Below are 26,468 nucleotides of genomic sequence, written 5' to 3'. Positions count from 1 at the left end.
TCCTAGAAAACACAGGACCATCTACGATTACAACTATATTAAGAACCAAGAGATGTTATGCCGCGGGGCTCCCCTTACAGATGGTTTTATCCTTGTGCCAATAGCCATTCCTACTTAACTCTGTTTCACTACAAGCTTAATATAGTTTTAAACTGTTGTGCTTTACTAGGAAATAAAAATACTCCAAGACAGTTCTTTGTCAATATCACTATTAAATGGAGTAAATACATCTATAATATGTATCCTTTCTGCCTGTAGTTCTAGAATACAAGGACTCAGCAGCAATATCATTTCCATCTTCTCTTAGTTCCAACCCCAGGTCACAACGTGTGGCCCCCTCAATGGTACTAACAACTGTTTGTGGGGCTGTGGTGTGAAACTGAAGTGGGACCTTGATTTAAGTTAGAAGTAACCTAGAAAAGTGCCACAACACAGATTTTTATCTCCTCTGGTCTAGATGGTGGTAGGGCTTCAGAAGAACATACAGCTGAATTACCAGAGAATCATCATCCCTTGCAGCCCCTGTTTTGAGGCAACAAGATGATAGGTATCCTGGTTTTTTTTGGTCTGAGCTGGGAAATACAGAATACTCCTGTAGGCTAACCAGCAGAGTTAAAACACAGACAAATTTTTAATGTGTAGGACCATCCAGGTGTACTCATAAACCCAAAACAAATCAGAAAAAGGGCGAGTGCTACGAACTACAAACAGGAACTTCTCTAATTTTGTCATAGTTTCCATACTTCACAATGGGAACACCTTTAGCACTGTGTCAACTAGTCATACATGACTAAGGAATATTTCACATAGGAAATCCCTATCAGGAATACACTGCCTCTGAAAGTTGGTTTTATAATTAAACTGTGAAGATTCATACCTAACTACTAGACTAAGGAACTTCTACTCTCACCCATCATACAGCACAACGTAGTAATGCTGGATGTATTATGATCTGAAGACTCACACCTACATTTCTACAGTCTACTCCTGTCTAGAACTTGAGCAGAAGTGGGCAACACCAACACTAAAAGAGAGTTATATCTAGCATTCATCCTTGTGCCATCAGTAGTTCAGAGTCTGATGTTTACAGTAAGAAATACAAGTTTTGAACTATGTAGTATTGCTAAAGGTTAGAGTTATCTGTTGTCCAAAGCCTTAGCTTTTTTACTGAATCAAAGCCATCATGAGATACTTCACATACAGACCTATCAGTTTAGGTGTGTGAAAGTTGATAAGTTACTTCAGCAACATCTAATCAGATAGGGAGAGTGAAACTAGTGTCCCAAAAAAGGCAGGTGTGATATCTCAGAAATCCTAGATCTATCAATGCTGGTTTCACCTTCCCCCCCCCCCCCCCCGCCCCCCCCCCCCCCCCCCCCCCCCGCCTTCTAGATGTTGTCCAAGTACTAATTTAATCTTTCCAGGAAAGTTGCAAGTACTTTGAAATCTTCCTATTCAAATCTTCACGCATCATGTATCAACTAAAGGAAATCACCTGTCTAATGTAGCATTTCCAGTAGCATTGCAAAATTATAGGCAGGTAATACTTAAGTCTGATGTTGTAGTTTATCAACTCTCACAAAAAAAAAGAATATTGTTTTTAAAAGGTAAAAGAAATAGCTCACCTCAAATATCCCAAGAAGTCTGCCTAGCTTTCCCTTTACTCCAGCCTACAAAACAAACAGGAAAAAGTGTTAACATGCTTTTTAATTTCAAAAACTGAAGTATCAGTACCAGCCTCCTACATCAGCATACTCCTCCTTATTAGGGTTATTTAAGCAAGTGTTTTAACATAAGTTTTAATTAGACAGTGCTGCATTGCTTCTAGAGTTTCTAGTTTTGAAGTACTTAAGAGTATTAGAGCACAAAAGCTTGTTCTAATGAGTGGATCAAAGAATGCGTAAACCTTTCAAGTTTTCCATCCAGACCACAATACTGTTTTACTTACCATGTTCTTTGTGTACTGTATTTTATTAAAGAGATAAATGACATCCAATACTGAAATAATCCAGGGAAGTAGATGGGACAAGAGATAATTTAAAGTAGTATAATAATAAATCTAGAGAAGGAATCATTAAAACTCCATTGCTATTTTACACAGAAACTTAAGTCCAAGTCTTCAAAATACAATAACAAATTAAACTGTAGGTTACTGGGTGGATCTTGCAGCTTAATGACTTAATGTATGTGAGTCTTCATATAAAAGTGTAGCTTTTGGCATGTAAGCTTAAAAGCAAATTTATATCCCCAATTCTCTACAGTTTTGAATTCTTTTTCTAGTTAGTAACATTACAAAAGGCTTTAAATTCAGAGTTTTACTCCAACTTTTTAAAACAACCCCTAGGTGTATCAGCCTGTGCTTCGTAATTTTTATCAATACAGTTAAGGTGGTTGTTATACTCTACTAAGACTCTAGGGTTTGTTTTTCCAAAAGTAATATATAGTGCCTCTTCCAACAGAAGTAGTTTATGATCATCCATTTATTCTAAACAAATCTCAGTCCATACGCCTGAGACATAAAAGCATATGTAGTCTACTGGTAGACAAAGCCATATTTAGACTTTTTTCGTCTTGTTGTATAACTGATTTTTAAAATAGGGCTTCTTAGCACTAAGATGACATTTTCTAGCCTTCAGTCTTTGTTTCCAGCTTTAACCAAAGAAAGTTACTTATGTCTTATGTCTTTATAGGAAGGACCATATGGATCTTAAGTTACATTTTAATGAGTAACTCTGACAGGCAACTGGGCAGGCTTTAGCAACAAGTCTAATCAAGATCTTACAAGTGAATGTTTTGTGTGTCTTTCTGTGTCTTTCTTTTTAAAGAAAGCAGATGGCTGGTGTTATTTATTAAGCAGTTTTGATGAAGGGAGTCTGATCGCAGCCTGTGCAACTCAACAAGCGTTTTGCTGATCTACAGCAAGAGCTAGACCTAAAGTTAACGCAGAACTACATACAATATTCTTCTGGTTGTGTGCTGTGATGACAGAGATACCTGTTAGAGCTCATGAAGCTGAAATACATAACTGGACCTGCTGGATAAGTGATTAGGCAGCACATTAATTATGAAAGTGACAGACCCTTATTTTGGTCTGAAAGGGTCAGCTACACCACAACGGGCACTGAAGACTGCTTGTGCTTTACACTGGGTAATGAAAAAGCATTTATTAGCCTAAAGGAACACACGCTGAAGAAATGTTTAAGTTTTACTGATCAGTCCCAATTTCATCATCATTACAGTATCTTTTAAAAAAGAGAAGCAGAACCTAAAAGGTTACAAACTTATGCTTCTGTCCCCAATTTTTACCTTTCTTCTCATGCAGCACTATCTAGGAATCACTATATCCTTTACGATTTCTACTTTGTGGAAAACTGAACAACTAAAAAAAGCAATTTCCCATCATCCTATTCCATCAAAAGTAACAACATCAATCTGTGAGATTAGTCTTTTTTTAATACTTCAGGTGTCCAAGTGTGCAGTTTTAGCTGCACAAATTTTGTAATTTCTTCCTTTCTTCCCTAAAGTTGCAGCAAAAATTAAGATTGTTTAATATCCTTGAAGATATGGCTTCACAGCATGACAGAGAGCCCAGTACAGACTCTGCAGGTTTCTCAATCATTAAGAAAAGCTTTTCCAAGTACCAAGGAACTGCTGTAAAGGAGACTATGCTCCACCAGAGGGAGGAAAAAAATGACTCCCCCCTTCCCCCAAAACCCCAACCAACACCCCCCAAACAAAAAAACTTCCAAGATTTTATAACTCTTTAAGAAGTCCTAGCCAAGGCCTTATTTACATTACAAAGATTTCTTAAAGGCAGGACCATGGCAACAGGACTGTTGAAGGACAAAAAACTCACCAGCAATAGATGCAGGAGGGCTTCTCTGAACTAAGTGGGAGTCTGACAATTAACTGATATCCAACACATGGCACAAACTCCACAACCAGGTAAGTTTATCAATACTGAATAGCTTTCATAGAGAAGCTTTTTCAACTTATTAGTACGCCATAGTCACAATGTGAATTTACCATCAATGTTACTCTAAGTGGAATTTACTTAACAGCTTCTCTATTCTTCCTCCAAGTAAATCAGTGGTTTAAACAAATACTCTTAGCTGAGTAATTCTGAATGCAACGATTAGAAGCACTCCATTACATTAAGTGTAAAAATTCCCCAAAGCTTATAACAAAGCTTTTGTGCAACCAGATGTTGCTACGTAAATGTGATTACTGTCACTGATGTCTAGTTACTCTCTAGGCAAAGATATGTGCTTCCAAAACATAGCATCATTCCTGCAGACAGTAGCATCTTTTGAAAACCTCTATACCCAAAAGTATAAAAAGTAGAGCCTCATGGTTTTTCTCTGAAAGTAATATATTCAACTGAATCATCTTCATAGTTTAAAGAGTACCATCAACTTGACAGTGATTTTTTTAAGTGCTTTTGCTAACAAAAATATTTCCTCCAAGTTCTTATCTTAATGTAGTTCCTTCAAAATGTGTCAAAATTTAGTGCTAGAGGACCAAGAAATGCTTCAACTTTTTCCCCAGAAAGTGAAATAAAGTTCCCACTTTCCCAACTGTAAACTTCTAATCCAATATACTCGTTTCTAGACTTTGAACCATTTTGTCTCTAATAAAAATATCTTTCTTCCTTTGGCCTTTATGTACCCATGGCTGTCAAAATACAGTTCTTTAAGTAAACAGAATCCTATAGGCTACCATAAGTGTGTAAGACAGTCTAAACTTTGGGAGAAAAGCCTGAAAAAAACGGCATTTCTTTTGACAGACAAGCTGTTGAATTAAGTGCTACACCCCCCCAAATGATTCTCTAAGGAAGTCTGAGTACTATGGAGATAAGGTCTCAAATCTGAATTTATGTATATATTTTAGTATTAGTCTAAATCCAACCACAAGAGGGAAAACTGTCCACTTCATTGCATAATCTTTCACCGTTGGCAGCTCTAGACGTACTGCAGTCTCAGATGTGCAGTCAGACTTGCCTTTTGTTTCCTGTAGATGGAGCAAGAGCCATGCTGCAGTTGAATTTTTAGGCTCACAGTCTACCAGGGCAGAAAGTTGCTTAAAATCTGAAAGATTTAAATCTGTTGGATAGCACCTTAATGGCTACACTCCTGAAGGCACAGTGCAAGATGATTCCTGTCCTTTCTTGCATACTTTTGTGAAACCCAAAGGGTTTCACTGTACCTGCCACAATTATTCAGCTGACAGCGTGTTTTATTTATTTGTTTTTAGAAGTATCTACCTAGTCCTAATCTGTAACACCCAAGCATTTTTCAAATATTAGACACCCACTGGAGCAGATTCCTCTATTTCCTGCGAGAAGTCTTAGATAACTTCACTGCCATTTTCACTGTTGCAGCAGATTAACCTTCAGGATCAGCCTCTTCTTCTCAGAAGCTACATTCACGTGGGTCTGGGAGGAACTGCATATTTTTTGGTAGGCATTTCAATATGCTACTAAGTACAAACAAACCAAGAGTCTCAGTTTTTGGTGAGATGGAGGAAGAAAAGGGAGTGGGAGAGTGCTCCTTCCATTTAAGAGGCTGGACATCATCAGCTTGCCACCCTTATTATTTGTGTCATATTTCTCTTTGAATACCGCATAAGCCAACAACTCTTGTTTCCATCTTTCACGCTACCCAATTAAAGACTAAGCTCCAAATTTGTTAACAGAGTAGCTCCTCATTTAGATTAGTTTTAATACCTTTCTGGGATTGCTTTATACTGTAGCTTCATTTTGTTATTCTACTTCCAGGTTTGTAAAAACTTATTGTACCTAAGGAACTTGACAGGTTATCTTAATTACTGTAACCTGTGAAATGCCAGACAAACTTAAATGAAATTCAACTAAACACTTAGTAGAGGTAAAAACCCAAATCACTAACATGAACAGAACTTAAGGATAAAAAAAAATCTGGAGTCATGCACACAGGTGGACTATGGAACAATTGCAGTGCATACAGATTTGACTACAAAGATCTTTGCTTGGGTTTTAAAACAAAGATTTTAAATACACTACTGTTGGTGGGAAAGTAAGGGATATTTAGAGCCAGTGGGCTATCACATTGTGAGCATTGTGAGCTATTAGCACTCCTACCATTAAGAAATGCCATTATAACTCCCACTATCAATTTCTCCATTTTAATAAATTAATGGAAACCAATGCTTAGTTTGTGCATGACCCAATACTGCAAACCAGTGCCACAGTGTGCCTCCTTTGAAGTTTATTCATTCACAAAACTCGTAACAGTTCACTTCACTGTACTGCAGCCAGCTTGCCAGGTGACATTGACCTTAGTATAAAAATAGAAAGGACATCCATCTCTAGAAAGGTTAGTAGGAATTTCCATGGCTCAAGTCAAAACCCTGACTACCACTCTGGCTTTTCTTTAAAAATGGCGCTTTGCAGTCTCATGGCAGCACACAAGATTCAGCCTGTAGCTTAAGAATATTTTACTTCAAGGCATGAGCTTTTAGCACTCATCAAGCTATCAAACCCCAGAAACTCTGCAGCTGTAGAACAAGTGTCACCAAATGACTTTTGCTTATTAAAGCCCCTAGCCTTTGAAAAATCTATGCATTTGCAAGCACAGCTTGGAGCTGAACGTGGCTGGCAGTTTGTGTCTTAGTCCAGAACACCATAAAAAAAAAGCATAGCCACGGTAGTAAAAGCGAATAAAAATTGGTTTAGTTTCTGAGCAAAACGCCCCTGTGCTAGCACCACTCAACAGCTTTCTATTTGCTGGGTTCTCTTTACCTTTAGAAATAGTTTCTCTTGTGGTGTATAAACACTGATGATGTTGGCATTTGAATCATTTACAACATGCAGCTTTTCTATCATGAAGCCTCTTACTGAAATTTTGATGACAACACATATATTCTAAGCAGCTACAGAACAGCTTAACATATAATACACTGAAAGGTAATTAAAGCATTTGCCTAAACCACATGTTTACATGTAGCTGGTTTTAAGATTTAAGATGGTGTGTGATAGCACTTGAACAAAACCTGATCAAGAGAGAGCTCTGTGTATGAGTGAAGGAGGCTGACCTCTGTCTTCAGTATTCAAAAGAGCCTAGGGTTGCTGAGTACTGCAATTCTTGACCAGAACCACCATGATGTATGGGAAAGTCTTTTGCTTTGCCCTGAGAAAGAAATGAGGGCAAGAACAAAACTGAGCTATGGAAGGACGCTTCACATCATAACAGCAGGTACTCCTATTTTTCACTTTCTGATTTGCTCTTTTTTTTTGCCTGCTGATGTGAAAGCATATCCAAAGGGAAAAAGATCATTCAGAAGTAACTAACATTTTGGTACCCATATGAACCAGAGAAGTTCACAGTGTCTCGGCAGTGTGCGCACTGACTGGGCTTTTACATTAACAGAGAAATTTGTACTAAGCTTATACTATATGATGTAGCATCCAGTAATATTCTATATGCATTCCTTAGCTATCCCAGCTTAACCTTCTCCAACGCTCATGGCCCATGCACTACACCACTGCAGAAATTTGTAAGCAGAGTTCCAGCAAAGCCAGGACTTGGAAGTGTTCCTCAGAATATCCTCAGGGCAGAACGATATGTAGTAGAAAACTAGTTATCAGCCCCCAGGTCACAACTCTCACTGCTATACTACTTTGCTACCAAGTCAGCCTGAGAGCTTTGTGTGTAGCACTGCATTCCCTGCAAGCTGAGCAGCTAGACCACTCAGGCAGCTTTCAATAGTTGGTCAAACCCCCACAGCAACTTCGATGACATACTAACTGCAGACAGGTCCCTTCAAGATGATCCATTCTTCACCACCAAAGAAAAAACCCAAACATATGACTACAGTTCAGTCAGCTCTAGTTTTGACATGGAGATGAGATTTTACTATCCCTCATCTTGGACTGTGCCTTAGGTCAGATCAGCGATTAAAACCGCCAGTGTTCACAAGAACACTGAACCAGTGGTCCTGTGCTTTTTAATCCCACCCATCAACTCATGACAGTGGGAAGTGCCAGGACTTTCCCCAGAGGTGCTACTACTGCCTAGAAGCCTAAATCTTTGCTGCCTCAAGTCTTAGAATCTTTGCTCCTTTCAAATGGACTGCCTTTTGGCTGCCTTCTTTACTTCTACAAATACACAAGCACTTACCTGAGTATGTCTTGTGCAGCTCAAAATTGGCTCCCCCAGCAAAACTGGACACAGGAAGTCTGGAATAGCTCTGTATCAGTGAGGCTTATTTATGCTTGAACCTTGCTGCACGAAGGCTGCTAAGAGCATTGAATACTGAACTAGTCTGTTCCCCACATAAGAGGGGAGGAGTATCACCGAATCACAGTTCACAGAAGATCTCATTTTGACACCAAACAGCAGGCAGCATTTGGTGCAAGTGGTATCTACATCAAGTTCCCAAGCCTCTACAACCCAGCAGAACCAGTCTTAAGGGTAAGCAAGCTAAACAACTAGATAGCACAGCTAATAAAAATCATTACACATACTAATTAGCAACAATATTAGTGTGTTTGGTGAATAGTAGTAGTCAACCTGGGATGAGAAAACTGTTTAAGACTAGCAGAAATCCTGTAGTTCACTCACTTGCCAGGATGCATCCACTTTCTGCAAAACCTTATACCTTCTATTTAAAAAGTATGATATAAAGAATTAAGAGTTGATCTGTGGTCACTTATGCATTGCATAATTTCTACCTAAATCAAGTGACTCTGATTTTTCTTGAAGTTTTATTTGGCTTACAGTTCTGGCTGTTAGATACTCAAGTAACATTTTTAACAGTTTGCCTAGGAAAAATAAATAGCAAGTTAAAAACCAGAATTTTGAATTTGAAATTTAAATACCATGCTAGAATGGGAAACTGCATTAATTCATTAAGACTTAAAACTCTGTTTTGCCTAGGGGTAGGGGCAGAGACAGAAAGGCAGACTATACCTGTGGTGCTTTCTTTATAGATAAACAGCCTTAGATGTACTTAACAAGGCCTTTTTATTGTTGAATTCTCAACTGCTCAGATACATCAGTTTCTAATCCGTTTAGTTTGGAATCTCCTCAAAGGTCTGTTTACTTCTCTTTCTTATGTAGCTACACATTAATGGTTAGTTCACCTTCAGCCTGTTCTAGAAGAGCTGCATGTCAAACATTTTCTGCACGAACACAGAAATGCTACATTACTATAATATGTCATCTGGCATAAAGTCACAGTTCCACTTCCAGTAAGTGTTTATAAAGGCAGACAGAAATTTAGCTATGAAATGAAAGCGTGCTGGGAAGCAAGCTAATTAGTTCACCTCACCACACTATAACCCAATTCTAACACACAGAACTGCAGTTCTTTGAATTTCACAACCATGGAAGTCTCAGTCAAACCCTGGATAAAGGAGGTAGAGTTCCCTCTTTCTTCTTGATGCCCATCTGAAGAGAGCAGCAGCAGCAAGAAGCTGGATTTTTTTGTTTTGTTTTTGTTACCTCTTCATACACCTCTCTGACAGCTGCTCCCCCTGGCTCTTCTTCTGGTTCCATTCCTCCACCTGGTACAATCCACTGATCTGGGTATCGGCTACTGCTTACCAACAGCACCTATAAATAATTGCAAATGACTGTTAAATATAGCTCACAAGTCAGGAATCTTGGTACTATGTACTTTTTTAGCAATGCACTTATTCACCTAGCCAGATGGATTATAGACTTTAGAAATGAAATGTAATAGGCAACCAGGAGCTGTTAAGAAGTAAAAAAAAAAAAAAAAAAGAAAGTGAAATTATTAACATCCAGTCTTTTTAATATAACTAAGTCAAGACAATGTCATTGTAATCTCCTTATACAAACACTTTCATCAGATGCTTAGACACAATGTGAAAAATACACAATACAATATGCACAGGAATGAAGACGTACAACAGAAATCTAGTAACAATATTCTCCAATATTGAGTAAGTCTTAGGGTCATACAGATGGTAAAGCATAAAAATTAAGACATTTTCATCACACAGAAGTTAAACTAATTCTTCTGGAATGGCATCTTCTGGCTAAGAAACTGGACTTCTGAAAAAATTTCTGATTTTTAGTCTTAGACAAGCTTCTTTTCAGTTACTGAAGTGTTATGTTAGCATGGCATGCCTACAATATTACATAACTAAATTATAAGGAGAGTACTTCATTGGCCCTTGTCCAATTTGGTTTCTTCTAACATTTCTGTAAGAGGAAAAACTGCAACACATTGAATTTTGAATGGTTTCTAAATTTAATAACAATTTTTTTCCAAGACACTTTAATTTCACTTAATTTGACTCTGTAACCTGGTCATATGATTGATATATACCAATTTAAAACCCACTGTCTATAAGACCTGTCCATAATATTCAGAGCTGAGAAGAATTTAGTCACCTGTCCAACAAACTAGGATGCTTCGTATTTGGAGTAATTTGCAGCAGAAGTCGATGAAAATAAGACCTTGATTCAGGACCACATAGAAAGAAACAGTTTAACTTGTATTTGAGCCGTGTCGTGATTAGTAAGACATACTCAATCATCTGTGTAGTAACACGCGTCATATTCTAGGCAATACTTACACAAGCCCTACCCTGAAGTCAAAGGACAACTGTGGGGAGCAAAGGGACAGGGTCAGTGCTCAAATCTTTAAAAGCAATTAAAAGACTCGCAACAGTCTAAAGGTTAAAGTATGGACTGGTGCCAGGTGACTGAAGTGACAGTCCAGGCCTCACCAACTACCTATATGGTCTTTAAACTCATCTCCTGTTGGATTAAGCAGGAAGATGATTCCCTGATGAGGGCAACAGGGAAATGCTTATCACTTATACTACGCCCCTTTGGCACTCATGGAAATACGGTGTAGGCTGACCTACAGGAACCGGGGAGTGTAATTAAGATGACTGCATACTTTTGTGAATGCAACAATGCATGTGCATACCGACATGCACCTAGAAAAGTCTTATTTGACAGGTATTTTCTTGCTGTAATGTTTATTTGCAGTCAAGATTTGTCCTATTCCAAAGGAATCTCCACTGTACTAGTTTCCCCCCAATTTTTCCTGTGCTAAATAAGGAACACAGCAGAGACCTCACTTAGTACAGAATCATTCTTAGCATCTGATCTAAATGTTCACATTTTCAGTCAACTCAAATATTTTATTCAGCTATCTAAAAACCTAGGAATAGTCAGCAAAGGCAACAAGGTTAGACACAAATGTGTCTCAACTTGATCTTTACAACCAAAGGTTTTAGTTTCCTAGGATCCTTTGATATTAACAAAAGATTCCCAGAGGGTACACAGCTCTACTAGATGTAGTTTTAGAAAAAGTTTTTGAACACATTAGGTGGAGCATCGATATCACTACAAGGAGCCACCATGTTGGCAATGCTTGAAGAGCAGTTGTAAAAATCAAGTGATGAATTCACTCGTGGGATCCCAGACATAAGCACTACACATTATTTTCTGCTGATGAAACTAGCACTCACTGCAGTCATGTGGAAGCTAGCAACAATGATGAACAAAAGGAAGATTATATCACATTAAATCATTCCCAGCTTAGTAGAATGGTTTTAATCAGCATTCATTGTTTAGTTAAGACTAAACATAAAATTCTTAATTACTACTAAGGGATAAATCAGGTTGCTGGTTCTGGCAGCGTAGCATAAAGCCAGGAATTTTTTATGCCTTTATATATAGTAGTTGACTACTGCTAACCTGATCAATAGTCTATTGAGCTGGGTTTGTATATCTATTAGCTTTAAATTACCCTTTTAAAAAGCAGAAACAAATACATCTAGCAAGTAATCAATGTTAAAATACATCAACTCTGGTAGACAGGCTTTACAGCTATACATACAATAAACTCCCAAGCATTACAGCCTGGGAGTTCATTTTGGCAACTATCCAAGTCTCCACTAACCCTGGAACTGAAGCATTTTCTCAAGCACTACGCTTTATTCTCCTGTGATTTTTTTTTTTTACAGTCTGAATCCAAGGGACCACACTAAGGTATATCTTCAGATGCACAATTTTTTCCACCCAGTAACATTAACATTTGAAGCCACTAGGGCATGAGGCATCCGTCCTGGGGTATGCTAGCAAAAATGTACTCGGTGGTAATCAATTTGTACAAAAGCCGAGAGCTGCTAGTAATTACAAGACTGTATGGTAAGTCTGAAAAGCACACCACATAGATTATTTCAGTTACAGTAGCAAGCAATCTTGCGCTCACTTGCACATTTTTGGTTTTGGTGTGTTGTTTTTTATTCCATATAGTGGATGTAGTTTTCAGGCGTTTCCATCTGTAAGTGGCCAGAAGACACATCCCACAGTACCTGAATGACTAGGTGGTAAATATAAAGATAACTTAAAAATGAAGACACCAAAAAGCTGTGGCTGGTTGACAATGCACTCACATGCCAAAAGAGGTGCAAAATCAGCAGCAAAAAGCTAGCAGTTCATCTTCCCTTAATATAAGATAAGCAAACCAGGACAATAGAGATCTAGGTCGCCTGGACATCCAGTCTTTTCTGAAGATGTTCATGTTCATGCAGATTACAGTAATCTACTGAAAAACAAGACTGCAGAATCTCACGCATCTACATTTTTTCTGGCCTACGCACACCAAATTTTCCATCATAACCTCATTAGGCTCAGAAGAAAACAACGGAAGTACTCCCTATGCAGAGAAATCTATACCCCATATCTCTGAATGCAGAGAAAGGAATGAGATTTCTTGTGCTGTATTACTTGCTAGTGATCACTGCCTTTCCCATGTCTCTGAAAAAGCCTTACTGTTGATGACTCTTGGTCAAAAGATTTCCAAAGTACAGAGTAATGGCATCAAATCTGCTTGCCTAGTTATACTGTTAAGTTTATTTTACTCCAAAGACTAAGGTAAAGCTACTATTTTCTATAATACTGCCAAGTGAGGAAGTAAAGCTACAAAATTCAGCTAAGAGGAGAAAAAGAAAATTCTTCCACTAAGTCTTACTAGCCAAGTTTTTACCTTGTTTTCAAGTCCAGGAATAGCAATGACCTTTGGGTGCAGAGAGGAAGAGAAACTGCTAGCCAGCCTACTTGTAATAAGCACCTATCGATACGCTTAACCAAGATACGGTTAACCAAAACCCCAAAGGTAATTACAGCGCATCATGGGATTGCTCACTATAAATGCCAAGCCTGCAGACAAACAACTGAAAATTTCTAGAGAAAGATGCCATGGTTTTGGCCTGTTTAGTGTTCTCCAGTCAAAAGAAACTTGTGAAACAGTTAGCAGCCATATATTCCAGAAGACTAAAATGGCAACAGCTCAGAGCAATACAAATTACAACCAAAAGCTATTCCTCTTTATATTTTTTTTCATATCAAGCACTCAAAGAGGTAGAAAATTACTTAAGGTTATACAAAATATCATCGCTTTCTGTCTTCCTTAACTGTAGGGCATTATAGCTTACAAAAATCAGCTTACCTTAAAAGAAAAAAGCAAGGTATGCTGGTTTTAGCTGCGATAGAGTTAATTTTCTTCATCGTAGTTGGTATGGGGCTATGTTTTGGATTTGTGCTGAAAACAGTGTTGATAACACAGGGATGTTTTAGTTGTTGCTGAGCAGTGCTCACACAGAGTCAAGGCCTTGTCTGCTTCTCACCCCACCCCACCAGCGAGCAGGCTGGGGGTACACAAGAAGTTGGGAGGGGACACGGCTGGGACAGCTGACCCCAGCTGACCAAAGGGATATCCCATACCATATGGCGTCATGCTCAGCGTATAAAGCTGGGGGAAGAAGAAGGAAGGGGGGGACATTCAGAGTGATGGTGTTTTGTCTTCCTAAGTAACCGTTACCCATGATGGAGCCCTGCTTTCCTGGAGATGGCTGAACACCTGCCCGCCCATGGGAAGTAGTGAATGAATTCCTTGTTTTGCTTTGCTTGCGTGCACGGCTTTTGCTTTACTTACAAACTGTCTTTATCTCAACCCATGAATTTTCTCACTTTCACTCTTCTGATTCTCTCCCCCATCCCATCAGGGCAGGGGACTGAGCAAGCAGCTGTGTGGTGCTTAGTTGCCAGCTGGGGTTAAACCACAACAGTCCTTTCTGGTGCCCAACGTGGGGCTCAAAGGGTTTGAGATAACAACAGCTTTTATTGGAATGTCCTAGATTGAATTTACAGCTGTTATTGCTGTTTAGCTAAAGTGACTGTGACCTGTGGATGAGTCCATGTGGGAGCAGGACATCCCCAAGCACCTGTGGCTGTGGTTAGGTCTGTGCTGCAGCAGGTACACCCCTGGAGAGACTGTGGCCCAAGGATAAGTCCACGCTGGAAAAGGTACACCTCAAAGCATATGTAGCTGTGGATAAGTCCATGCTGCAGCAGGTACACCTTGAAGTATCAGTAGCTGTGCATTTGGTCATGCTGGAGCACCTCAAAGAGTGTGGCCATGGATAAGCCCACAACAGAGCAGGTACACCCCTGGAGGGACTGCAGCCATGGGTAAGGCCATGTCAGAGTAGGTTTACTTCTGAAGGGACTGTGGCTGTGGGTAATGCCATGCTGGAGCACATATATCTCTGAAGGCATTGTGGCCCACGGAGAAAGCCATGCCAGAACAGGTGCACCTCAAAGAGACTGTGGCTGTGGATAAGTCTATGCCACAGCAGGTATACCCCTGGAGAGACTGTGGCTCACAGATAAGGCTCCACTTGGAGCAGGTACTCCCCTAAGGGACTGCAGTCTGTGGATAAGTCCAAGCCAGAGCAGGGGCAAGGGAAGGAGTTCATTGCAATGTTAAACCCTATAGTCTGGTCCAGAGAGACCAGGGGTGGAGATTGTAACATATATACTTTTAAATTGTTGTAACCAACCTGGGATTTGTGTTGCATGTTATAGGAATTACTATAGCAGGAACCACATGAACCAATGGTGGACAAGACGCAGTGCAAGTACAGCAGTGACCCGACCTGAGCTGGCTTTGGTGCCCAGTAACTCCACGCAACACATCACCTCTCCTGTCCTGAGTGACCACCATAACAGACGGAGCCCAAAGGCATGGACTAAATAAACTCAATGGACATTTTGTGGACATTTATGGACATTTTACAGTCATTTCACAGGGGTGGTCCATAGACTAAGGGAATTATATCTGCGTATTGTATTAAAGGAGGGCAAGGGGGGTGGTGGTTAATGAGAATGTACTGGATAGTGTGAGACTTGAGCATGATGTAAATGGTATGGAATAAGGGGTGGAGAATGTGCTAGTTTTGGACTTAATTTTCTTTGCAATAGCTAGTATGGGGCTATGTTTTGGATTTGTGCTGAAAACAGTGTTGATAACACAGGGATGTTTTAGTTATTGCTGAACAGTGCTCACACAGAGTCAAGGCCTTGTCTGCTTCTCACCCCACCCCACCAGCGAGCAGGCTGGGGGTGCACAAGAAGCTGGGAGGGGACACAGCTGGGACAGCTGACCCCAACTGACCAAAGGGCTATTCCATACCATATGGCATCATGCTCAGCGTATAAAGCTGGGGGAAGAAGGAGGAAGGGGGGACGTTCAGAGTGATGGCATTTTGTCTTCCCAAGTAACTGTTATATGCATGATGGAGCCCTGCTTTCCTGGAGATGGCTGAACACCTGCCCGTCCATGGGAAATAGTGAATGAATGCCTTGTTTTGCTTTGCTTGCGTGTGCAGCTTTTGCTTTACCTATTAAACTGTCTTTATTTCAACCCATGAGTTTTCTCACTTTTACCCTTCTGATTCTCTCCCTCATCCCATCAGGGCAGGGGAGTGAGCAAGCAGCTGTGTGGTGCTTAGTTGCTGGCTGGGGTTAAACCACAACACAAGGTTAAGGTTGAAACTTGGTACACAGGAGAAACCCCCACAGCTGGATTCTTTTGACTTCAGCACACAGTAATCCACAACTTGAAGTAATGCAGCAATAGCAGCAGAAGCCACTATAAACCAACTGCAAGATGGGAATTTTTCCATAGTGGATGTATTACTTGCAAGGAAAAAACAACTTACAGTTGAAAAGGTACCACTCCAGTTCCAGAAAAGTTATTTATTTGTCATTAAATGTCTTTGTAAGGTCTCTACTCCCAGCCTAACCACATCTATATTCCTCTCTTCCCCACTGCACACCCCATGTTCTCCTTTCTCATCACGCCCACCAATCCACTAGCTATGTCCAACTTGCTATTTGAATTACGTGATGGAGGTAGCCAGGTTTGCCTTTTTTTAAAACAGTAAAACTGGCAGTTAAAAGGAACAACTTTCAAGAGGAAGGGAATCAACCCCTCACCCCCAAAAGACCACTGAGCACGTGTGGCTCAGTTGCAAAGACCACCGCATTGCTCAGGTGTACAACTAAACACTGCACAGAGAAGGAAAGGAGAAGGCAGGTGCATGGAGGACAAAGGATTTAGCTCCCAAGCTCTACAAATATGAGTACATGTGAACCATTTCAGAAGCTTTAAACCAGACAGAGTATAGGAAAGATGGTAAAGGCAGCAAGAGGTACCCTCTCAGGTACAAAACAAAGTGTCAAAATGCTGTTAGAGAGAACAGATGTACTGCATGTTCTCACAGGCATCAGAAACATTAAGAGGAAAAAAAAATCCAACCCTATTCTGAGAAAAAAAACAGGACCCACTTTGACGGAGGTTAATATAAGCACACTCAATATGGAAACTTCAGCCTACATGGTTGGTCTGCAAAGTTACAAGCAACTGAAAGAGTCATAAAGATGGCTTAATCCAAATACAGCCAAAACGGTCAGTTATGCCCTATGATTTGTTTAAAAATGGCCATAAGCAGATGCTCAGGGAAGAATATGAGCAGGAAATATTTTATTGTTCCCTCACACTTCCAACCTCCAATTGTTTTCAGCTCAGGAGCTTCCTTAAAAGCACTGGGGAAACTACTTTGAATGATACAACACAGAAACATTATTGAGGAGCAAGGAAAAGCACCTCTTACAAACCCTGGATCACATTTGCAGGATTCACTGTGTGAATTTAGGCAAAAGCACACATCTCAAATTAGAGAGCACATGTCAACCTACCACTGTAGTTAGAGATTTCCTTTATCTAACATTTTTTGCTATTTTAAGAATCACTGCCTCATTTCAGTCGTTCTGAAACAGCTTCTCAGTTCCCCTATAAGTTACCATGGTATCCTTGTCCCAGAATGCCATTGTCTCTTTTTGGACTCCAGAAAGTTGAAAAATGCAATAGAGCTTTACAACTTGTCAGAGCAATGCCACACAAGTAGCATTTACTAAGGAACATACTTTTGCCTTCCTGAAAATATTTTCAGCGGAGTGATTGCTTATAATCTCATTCTTTACTGCAATCATTTTCAAAATTACTTTTTCTGACCTGGAGTGTGCACAAAGTTATTGTAGAGTAGTGAAAAACCCTGGGATCAGACTTGACAGCATTTTAAAAGCTAATTAAAGTCAAGGCTGCAACATCTTTACTTTCTCCCTTACGCTGGCACAATGAGTTCAGGAAGCTGATCTGGCTGAAAACTAGCTTGTACCATTAAAGCTTAGTTTTCAGCCTGCACACACTCTACACTGATCAGTACACAGCCATGCAAGGGTCAGAACCGCACAATCGGGGTAGAAAGGCATGACTGCAGCTACCCGATTTCAGATCAGCCTAAGCCAATTCAAGAGCCTCTAGCAAAGTACTTTACAGACAATAGACTGAAAAGCAGTCCCCAGCTATGACAGAGGTTAAAAAGAAGATTTAGTCTCAATGAACAGGAACTGGCAGAGCAGCAGAGAAATGGCATAACAACTAGCAGTACATTAATCCTAACGCTCATTAACTTGAGTGCATCTTGAAAGCAACCCAGAAAACTGGGTTGTGTCTATACAATATATTAAATAAAGTCTGAAATATCCTCCCAACTTTACTTAAAGATCACTTTTCAAAGCAGCAGCATGATGCTTGGACATCAATCAGTGCAACTCTACTGGCATTCTGAAGAAGAATGATAAAGAAATAGATGCATGTACTTTTATAATACTTCAAAATCAGATCTGCAAATGATTTTTCCTTTGAGATCTTCCGATTTTAAGGATATACGGCAATAAGGAGAAAAACATCAGCCTTTTTCAGAAGAAGTTTTGCTTTAACTTGCAATTAAAATTCTATTATTCTATAAATTTTATTTCACATGAAATTCACATATTCGGCTAACATGTTATAGTGATTCAGAATTTGAGTACCTTTCTCTGGCTCTTCAAAGTACTTTGTTTTGTTCTTCGGCTAAAGTGTTCATATCAGGAACACACAGCCCTCTACTACTATGGTACGTCAGTCAGAACACATTTCCTCACGTCAACAAGCACTCAAGTCACCTGTAACATTAGATCTCCCCCTAAGCTTTGGTATGCTTCGGAGAATCAGATGTGACAGGTCTCATGATGAAGGGTGCAGATCTTGCACCCAGCCATATGGCAAAAGGAGATTCCTGGCTGCAAAAAATCCTGCAAACAAACAAGAAACCCCCCCCAAGTGTCTATAAAAACTTTTACTTCTCATGCTGGGTCAGTTACCCAATCCGCTTTACAGTACGTCCTTCTTCCCTGATGCTTGCCAATACAGACCAAGGGAGAAAACACACAAGGTAGTAGGGGAAGAGCTAAAACTCTTTTGCTGCCCATTTCTTTGTAACTCAAAACCATGGCCTAATCTTGAGCAGGAGAACTGGGCTTTACTGGTTACTCAGCAACATAATCTGTTTGACTAAGGGATCAGCTTCCAAGCATGTCAGAAACAAGAGCTCCAAGTCTTTGAAAACCAGTCAGCTGCAGGTAAAGCCATGACAAGGTTACTTCTTGACAAGTACCAGTTACCTTTTAGCCCTTTTTGTCTTTGAGATACTTGGAAAAAACCCATACAACTTTGAAGACAAAATTTGTTTTAAAATATTTACATTTACAGGACTGGTTCCACTGAAGTGCCTAAGCACTAAGATTGTAGTGTTTTGTGAAATCAGTGGCTGGCCAAAGCCAAACACATCTTTCTTCAAGTTGGAATAACTGGAGAAAGCCACCTAACTAAAATAAGCTTTTTTAAGTGTTCTACAAACAAGACTGGAAAAAAATACACATCAGCTTGCGGTCCATGAATATCTATGCGGTTGCATATCTACAAAAGATGTTTAAGAAAACATGGCTACAAATCCTAGCTAGAGATATATACGCATATATGTGTGTATATATGCATATATATCTCTAGCTAGGATTTGTGTATATTTCTGAAGAAGTCTGCCACTCTGCTATTTCATAGAAACTGGTAACAAAGTTTTGAGCACAACCGAGTTAACTGGGGCAATTCAAACAGAAATTTAACCACCAGTTTAAATCCTCAAAGTAAACTTAGGATGGTGCAAGTAAGCTATAAAGGATATTTTCTCAAGTATCTCAACACTTACAAATATTACTAGTTCAAAAAGACAGCATCTTCTAAACAGGGCAAAACACAAAACGTGTTTTGTTGCAGGACACGTTAGCCTGATGTCAGACAGGTACATCCATGCTTCCTTCTCCCCTCAGCCCATTTTGAGTGACTATCCACCCCATTAAACACATTCATATGGCATACACAAATAATACCATAGGTACTGGAAAAAAATAATCGAGGCTTTGCAATTGAAGAAAACCACCTCGTGGCTGACTGATTTCAGTATCTGAAGAGGCATGAGTGAAGACTGAAGCTTCCTGCCACGGTGGACAGCTGAATTCCTACAGCTTCGCCAAACTTGCAGGCTTCCACTGCTGGCAAGCAGTTGCAGTTTGTCAAAAAAGATCCCAACATGAAGGCAAGGTGCATATGCAATGCCTGCAGAAAGCTGTTTTTCTGTGGAAGTAGGATAACAAGGCACTTGTGTTTTGTAAGTTGGTTACCTGATGTAAATCCTACCACAGCAACCTAACATTCAATTATTTTTATTTAACTTTAACACAAGCTTAAACCACTGCAGAACTCCATATGAGCCTGCAGGGATACACCATAAGCAGACACTGTCTTTGTAGACACATCATAAAGAACCATTTTGGAAGCTATAGGTCTTGATTTTTCAAGCTATACCCCTTCCTACACCACACAGATGATGTCCAAATATCAAGAAAATGCTGAGAAAAAACTAAGGCAGCAATCACCCTATGTCAATTATTCCTCCTGTATGTTAGCAGGGCAGGGACATGAGACAGAACAAGTAAAAACCACAGTGTGCCCGACGTGCGTATTGAAACGTGCATTCTCTGGTATTTAAAAATATGCCTATATTCCATTAGGCAATCATAGAGCAAGCTAGGTAACCTGTATCAGTCCATACATTGCTTTGGAGAGCATGCCAGGCTTAAATATGGTGCCATGGTCATACTCTCAAGCTGTATTTTAAAGCACACATTATCTGTGTGTTTACACCTAGGAACTTACACTGGAGGATAAAGAAACCAAATGACAAATTCTGAGTCAAGTATGGAAGATCTTTCATCACTGTGCAAGTTTATTTACAATAATTCCTAGAACACCCCATTTTGCCAGGGTAGCCAGGTGACACTTCTGGGCCCTAGTTTTATAGATCAGATTACATTACAACAGGGCTTTCTGGTTTTCAGATGATTTAGAGCAATGCAAATAAGAAAAACATTTTACTTCTTCCTTTATTATCGTTTAATAAAACCATTGCTAATATGAAACAACAACTGTAAGAAACTGAAGAACACCACTATTTTTTTTTAAATAATAAAATGCGACCACCAGAAAAAGGTAGATTAAACAAGGTTTTCTTAAATCTTTACATTCTACAGCCCAAGAAATAAAATTCCCTAAATCAGACCAAAAAGGAGATACAATACTAAGAGCCTATAATTTTTAACTCAAAATTAAGAGGCAATAATTGACATGCAAGTGTATGCCCTGCTACGGGGTGGGGGGATCTAAATTTCCCCTAAGTGCATGACAATACAGTTATTCTCACTACTGTCTCAATAGTAACAGGAAACCATTCCCATCTATTTTCATCTCTTGTACAAGGCTGAACAAGAAAAATGGCAAAATTAAAACTTGAAAAGCTTGAAGACTTTTTTTTGCATATGAAAGCATTTTATAGATCTGCCACTAGCAACTGCTGGCTGAACAGTAAAGTAGGGCTTTCAAGACTATATTCAATTACATAAAGCGGTGTTACAGATGCCAAAATAATTAGAATGCACTCAAGTTTTATATTCAAAGTATTTAAAAATAACTGCTCATTTATTTGTATAATATGTAGTTGATGGAAGAAAAATTAAATTAGCTTTTAAAATTGTCTTAGTTATCCAAATGACTAGAAAAAAATATGTTTATTACTATTTGCTCTTGTTGCTTTAAAGGCCTGCCTGGTTCTCTGCTTTGAGAGGTAAGAACTTCCTTGCCTACCCTCTGCCCAGACCCTGAGACAGCAGCATTTTATGTAAAACCAGTGTTTGCAGACTACTGAATGCATAAGCAATTCCAACCCCTGGAATTGGGTCCTCACAGTACTGAGAGAGGTTCTCCTGCGAGCTTATCCTAAAGCTGCCATCCTCAGCTCAAGTTGCTCAAGAGACTTGCATTTCTTCATGCACAAATCCGCCAGCCCATCCCACTCTGCTGAATACCATCAGCTTTTTGCACACCTAACAGTTTCTTGCTTGTCCAAAGCAAAAAGCCTGCAGCCCCCATGCATTTCATGCCCACGTAGCCTTGCTTCATTTTTCATGGGATTTCTCCTGCTTCATTTCCAGCAATTTTTTTCATTCAAAGGGCAGACAGTGCCTGCAATTACTGCTTCATTTCCATTAAGAACGACAGTAGGAGCCAGCACTTAAGCTCATGTTCAGCCATCTTGCTCTCTCTTCAGCCCAAATGACAGCATTGAGACACAAAAACAGGCAACACTTTAATGACAGTAAGTCTAAGAGATCTTCTAAAACACTCAGAAAAAATCCAAAGCTACTGGCCACATTACTTGGCTATTTGGACTTCCTCCAGGATTCTTTTTTTTTTTTTTTTTTAAAATCATACAATATCACAGCATGAAGGCTAAAAAATCTAAACCAAAATGGGCTATATAGCAGTAAGTTGGCATATGTGGAGTCACTCGAAGATTAAGAAAGAAACAGGAAGGGAGGATTTTTGCAGTGGTGCATCTGGACAACCATCAGTCATCTCACAAGTACATGCTTCCAGCCGCAATACCAGCTCTCAAGACAAAGCAGAAGTTTTTGACAGGTTGCAAAACTGTGGGCAAGCCCAGTTTCCAGCCCGTAACACCCAAGAGAACTGACTCAACAATTTTAAGTCTGGCAGCAGACTGTTGGTAAGTCTAATTGGACAGGGTGCTGTAGCTGGAAAGCAGGAGTTCAGCGGCTGTATTTCAAACCGTTTCCAGGGACCACCAGACTGAGTTTTGCCTCAGTGGTATTCTAGAGCCCACCTATATTCCAAATTAATAAATTAAGAATTGAACAGGAAATCAATGGAAATACAATATGGTTTTACCAAAACATACTTTGTTACCACAGCCTGTTTCAATTAACATGTTGCTTCACTGTCCATAAAATTCAGCTGTAACATGGGCTTCAGCAAGGCTACAAAGGTAGCCTAAGAAGTGCAATACAGAAAGGAAACAGACCAAGAAGCTGTGACATGCAGATTTTCCTAGAAGATGATTAACAATAGAGATATTAAATGTTTTAGTGACTGGCCTGATTTTCATTGGTGATGATCACAAAAAGCTGTCATTGATATTTGTAAGTCTCCAAATTGAGAGGCAGCATCCATAAGTCACGATATCAACAGGGGATCTCATGCTGAAGTTGAGGAAGGATCACATTTGGTTAAGAAGAACATATTGTGAATCTAATGTGCAGGATAGTAAGAATTGCTGGTACAAGTTGAGAGTTCACAAGGTGGGAACAAGTTAGAGACTTAGATACCACCATTAATCACAAGATGACTACATGATAGCTTTCCAATCATGATAAAGCTGCGTCCTATCACAATGTTTTTTCTTAGTATGGCTAGAGAAGTATCAGTAACCTTTTACACAACACAGTGAGATTCCATCTAAAGCAACTACAACTGTCACCCACATTCAAAAAATACGGCTGTCAAACTGAAGGAGATAAAAGAGCTACCACGATGATCAGAAAAAGAGAAAACTGGTTTTAGGAGATGAGGCTGTAAGACTTCAAGCCCATCCAAAAAGGGCTAAGAAAGGAATGACTGCTGTCTACAGATATGTCAGAAAGCAAAGTGCAAGAAAGGAGGAAAAAAGCTAAAGCACAAGCACAACTGGATATGGACTGGCCTTTCAGAAAGTCAGAACAGAAGCAGGAAGACAGGTTAATTCTAAGATTTGTATCAGAAGATGGCTGCAGATACTCATTCCTCCAGATAGAAACTAACCAGCTGAAAAGTAGAATGTGATCTATGGAGAGAGTCTTGCAGACAGAATCTCCAGTAAAAAAAAAAGTTGAGATTTTGATTTCTTGCTTCAAGACTCCTAAAAAGAAATGTATTGCTAAAGATTGCTTTCAGTTGTCTGTTCTATTGTCTCTCCTCCAATGTCTAGCAACTCTTTGCTTATGGGGTAGTAACCCTGTAGGTTAAAAAAAACCTATGGAAGCCAATTTCCTCCCCCCAGCTTCTACAGGAGTCTGCTGTTCCTCTCTTCTCCCTCCAGTCACTCAGGTACTGCCTTTGTGCTCCTTCACAGTAGAAGTTACGCTGCACATAAAGATCCCCAGAGATGCAGGTCAGCTGAAAATCGATGCAATCTCTCGAGAATTAGAAAGGAAACACTGAAGACATTACGTGGAGTTTGAAGTAGACCTACATGGAAACATATTAAGGGAACAATGTTCAAGACCAACATAAGCAAGCCTCGTCCAGCCAATTCAGGGAACATGGCCGGCGATACAAGTTGATCACAAACAGTAGACAGGCATCAAACTTCTAAGGAAGTTTGTTCTATTCTGTATTGATACAGATAGAGCTGGCACTTGGGAAACAGCTAAGCAAGTTCAAGATGTTGCCACTGCTTCTCTGGAAATAACTTATCAGAAAGTGATTTGAACTGTTTCTACACACTTAATCTACGTCCCAAATCTGACTTGGTGTTATCCCATTCATTTCACCTTCGTGTGTGTCTACTTGCACAATGCCAAAGCCCAGCCTCATGCCAGCCATACAGGTGCTCCGTCCGCAATACCACAAAGTGCTCCAGTGCAACAAGTGTCAGCATCCACTCTTCTTACACAGCCCAGCAAAGCTGCTACTACCATCCTTAGCCTCAGAGGGTGTTCTTACACACAATTTTTTGAAGCAGCCAGTGGTTTCATTTGGGTGCAAGATTGAAAGACAACATAAGAAGCTGCAGCAGGAAATGAAGAATGAATGGAAATCTCTGACAAAGGTGCCCCAACCACGAATTTCCAACTAGAATTGGCGCAAGAAAGCTATAACAGTGGCTCAGGTGTTTGAACTCCAAACAAGTCTGAGCTGCAGTAGCATCCAAAAATAAATACCAAAGACACATAAACGGGGAAGCATGCTGGAGTATCAGAGGTGCTGCTGAAACCAAAGAAAAGCTAGACCAATAGCAAGAATCAGCAAGATTCCTGCTGGGCACCTTTCTCCTTTATAATATTAGGAAAAGCTGATCAGTGTGGTCCAAAGGCTGCATTTATACCACATAGGGAATGGTGTGTGCCAGAACACCATACAAAATTTCTGCTTAAACCCAAGGGTCTGTATTTTGAGATCAGGCCTCTCCCTGCTGCATTATCTTGCTTAGTAGATGTTTAAGCAGGAAATTTGTCATATTGGCAGCTTGGACAGGACACTAGCTTCTTCCAGCATCCAGATAAAGGGGGGAGGAAAACCCCTTTGTAGTTATTTTATAGCTATTAAACAACAAAGTGAAAATGAAAATCAGGAAAGGGTATGCTTCCAGCTTGAGACAGTCTGTAAGTGCATTGTGCAACGAAACCATCAGCAAAGTTTCTAGATAACGGCCAGTGCAATTGACCTTGGCTAGGAATATAGGACAACTTTGTTGCCACCTCCCGATTCTGCTGCAATATAAAACCCCGGCTGAGCGCTATCCTCTACAACCAAAACCGCAACACCCCCCTCCCGCCCCCGAGCTCCATGACAAAATATTTTTCAGCACCGTTCTTACTTTCTTGGTGGGAAACACCCACCGAGGCGCAGGTTTTCCAAAGACAAGATTCTTTTTTTCCCCCCGCTGAAGTTCGGCAGGGGGTTCGGTTTAAGGGCAACACCAGCCCTGCCCTCAATGCGCCATTACACATTAACCGGTTTTCTGCGCGTCGCGGGCACACAAAGGATAACCCAGGAGTTTCGGCCGGTGTCCGGTTCCGCCGCGGGAGCTGCTCCCCCCCCCTCGCCGAGGGGCGCCGCCCGCCGCGCGGGGCCGCGGCCGCGCACAAAGGAGGGCGCCGCGCACGTGGGCCCGCGCCCCGCCGCCCCAAGATGGTGGGCGAGAGGCGCGCCGCGGAGCCGCCGCGCCCGCCCCGGCCCGGCAGGGGGGAGCCCGCCGCCGGCCCTGCTCCCAGCGCAGGTTGCGGGCCGGGGGGCCGCATAGCTCCGCGGCATCGCGCCCTCCCCCGGCTCGGGGGGAAGAGCACCGGCACGGCTCTGTGTGTGCAGGGGGGTGTCCCCGGGGTGGGGCCCGCGCCCCCCGGCCAGACAAAGGGACGCGGCACCGGCGGAACGGGAGCCCCGGCCGGGCCGGGCCCGGCGCCCCCCGCCCCACGTGCGCGGCAGCTCGGCGGGCTCACCTCGTCCTCCCGCTCGCTGCGGAAGCAGAGGCACGCCGCCCGCTTCTTGTAGCCCTCCCGGTCGTACGTCCGCGTCTGGTTCGGCTTAAATTTCATCATAGAGGCGGTGACACGCCGGCTGCCCCCGGCCGCTGCCGCCGCCACGGCTCCGCTCTCCGAGCGCCGCCGCGCCCCCGGGACGCCGGCGCGGGCCCCCCGCTCGGGAGTGGGGCAGGAGGAGGGCCAGTCCCAGCTGCCAAGCTCCTGTCACAGCAGCGCCGCGCTGCTGCCGCCGCCCCAGGAGCCGCGCCGCGCCATGGAGGCTCCCTCGCCGCCCAGCCCGGCCCGGCCCGGCTCGGCTCGCCCCTGAGCCGCCGCCCCACGCCCGCCCGCCGGCCCCCAGCGCCGCGGCGGCCGCCCCTGCGCCCACTATTTAACTGTAACGCACATTCCTGCGCCCGCGCGCGCCGCGCCGCACCGCGCAGGCGCCGGGCGCGGCTGCGGGCGGGGGAGAGAGGCGGGCCGCGGCGGCGGGCGGGGCCCGGGGAGCGGGAGGGGAGGTAAAAGGCCGGTCACGGCGCGGCGGCGGGCGTGCTTAGTCACCGGTGGGGCCCTGCCGGGGTGGGGGCT

At 41.6% G+C, this 26,468-nt stretch overlaps 1 protein-coding gene across 2 annotated transcripts in view; it reads right to left on the bottom strand.

Moving 5' to 3' along the window:
- The window catches only part of NUDT4 (nudix hydrolase 4), a 32,867-nt gene extending 6,528 nt beyond the window's left edge, over positions 1-26,339 (bottom strand). The window contains exons 1-3 of one of the 2 annotated variants that reach the window (XM_075497051.1): positions 25,860-26,339; positions 9,483-9,593; positions 1,626-1,670 (exon numbers count right to left, since the gene is read on the bottom strand). In XM_075497051.1, the coding sequence (XP_075353166.1) occupies positions 1,626-1,670; positions 9,483-9,593; positions 25,860-25,958 (255 nt within the window). In that variant the 5' untranslated portion in view covers positions 25,959-26,339. The remainder of the gene's footprint in view (positions 1-1,625; positions 1,671-9,482; positions 9,594-25,859) is intronic. The other variant, XM_075497062.1, reaches the window with a different exon arrangement.
- Between the last annotated feature and the right edge of the window lie 129 nt (positions 26,340-26,468).

The sequence above is a fragment of the Mycteria americana genome, chromosome 1, assembly GCF_035582795.1.
Source record: "Mycteria americana isolate JAX WOST 10 ecotype Jacksonville Zoo and Gardens chromosome 1, USCA_MyAme_1.0, whole genome shotgun sequence".
Lineage (NCBI taxonomy): Eukaryota > Metazoa > Chordata > Aves > Ciconiiformes > Ciconiidae > Mycteria > Mycteria americana.
This window is presented reverse-complemented; position numbering and strand designations above follow the sequence as displayed.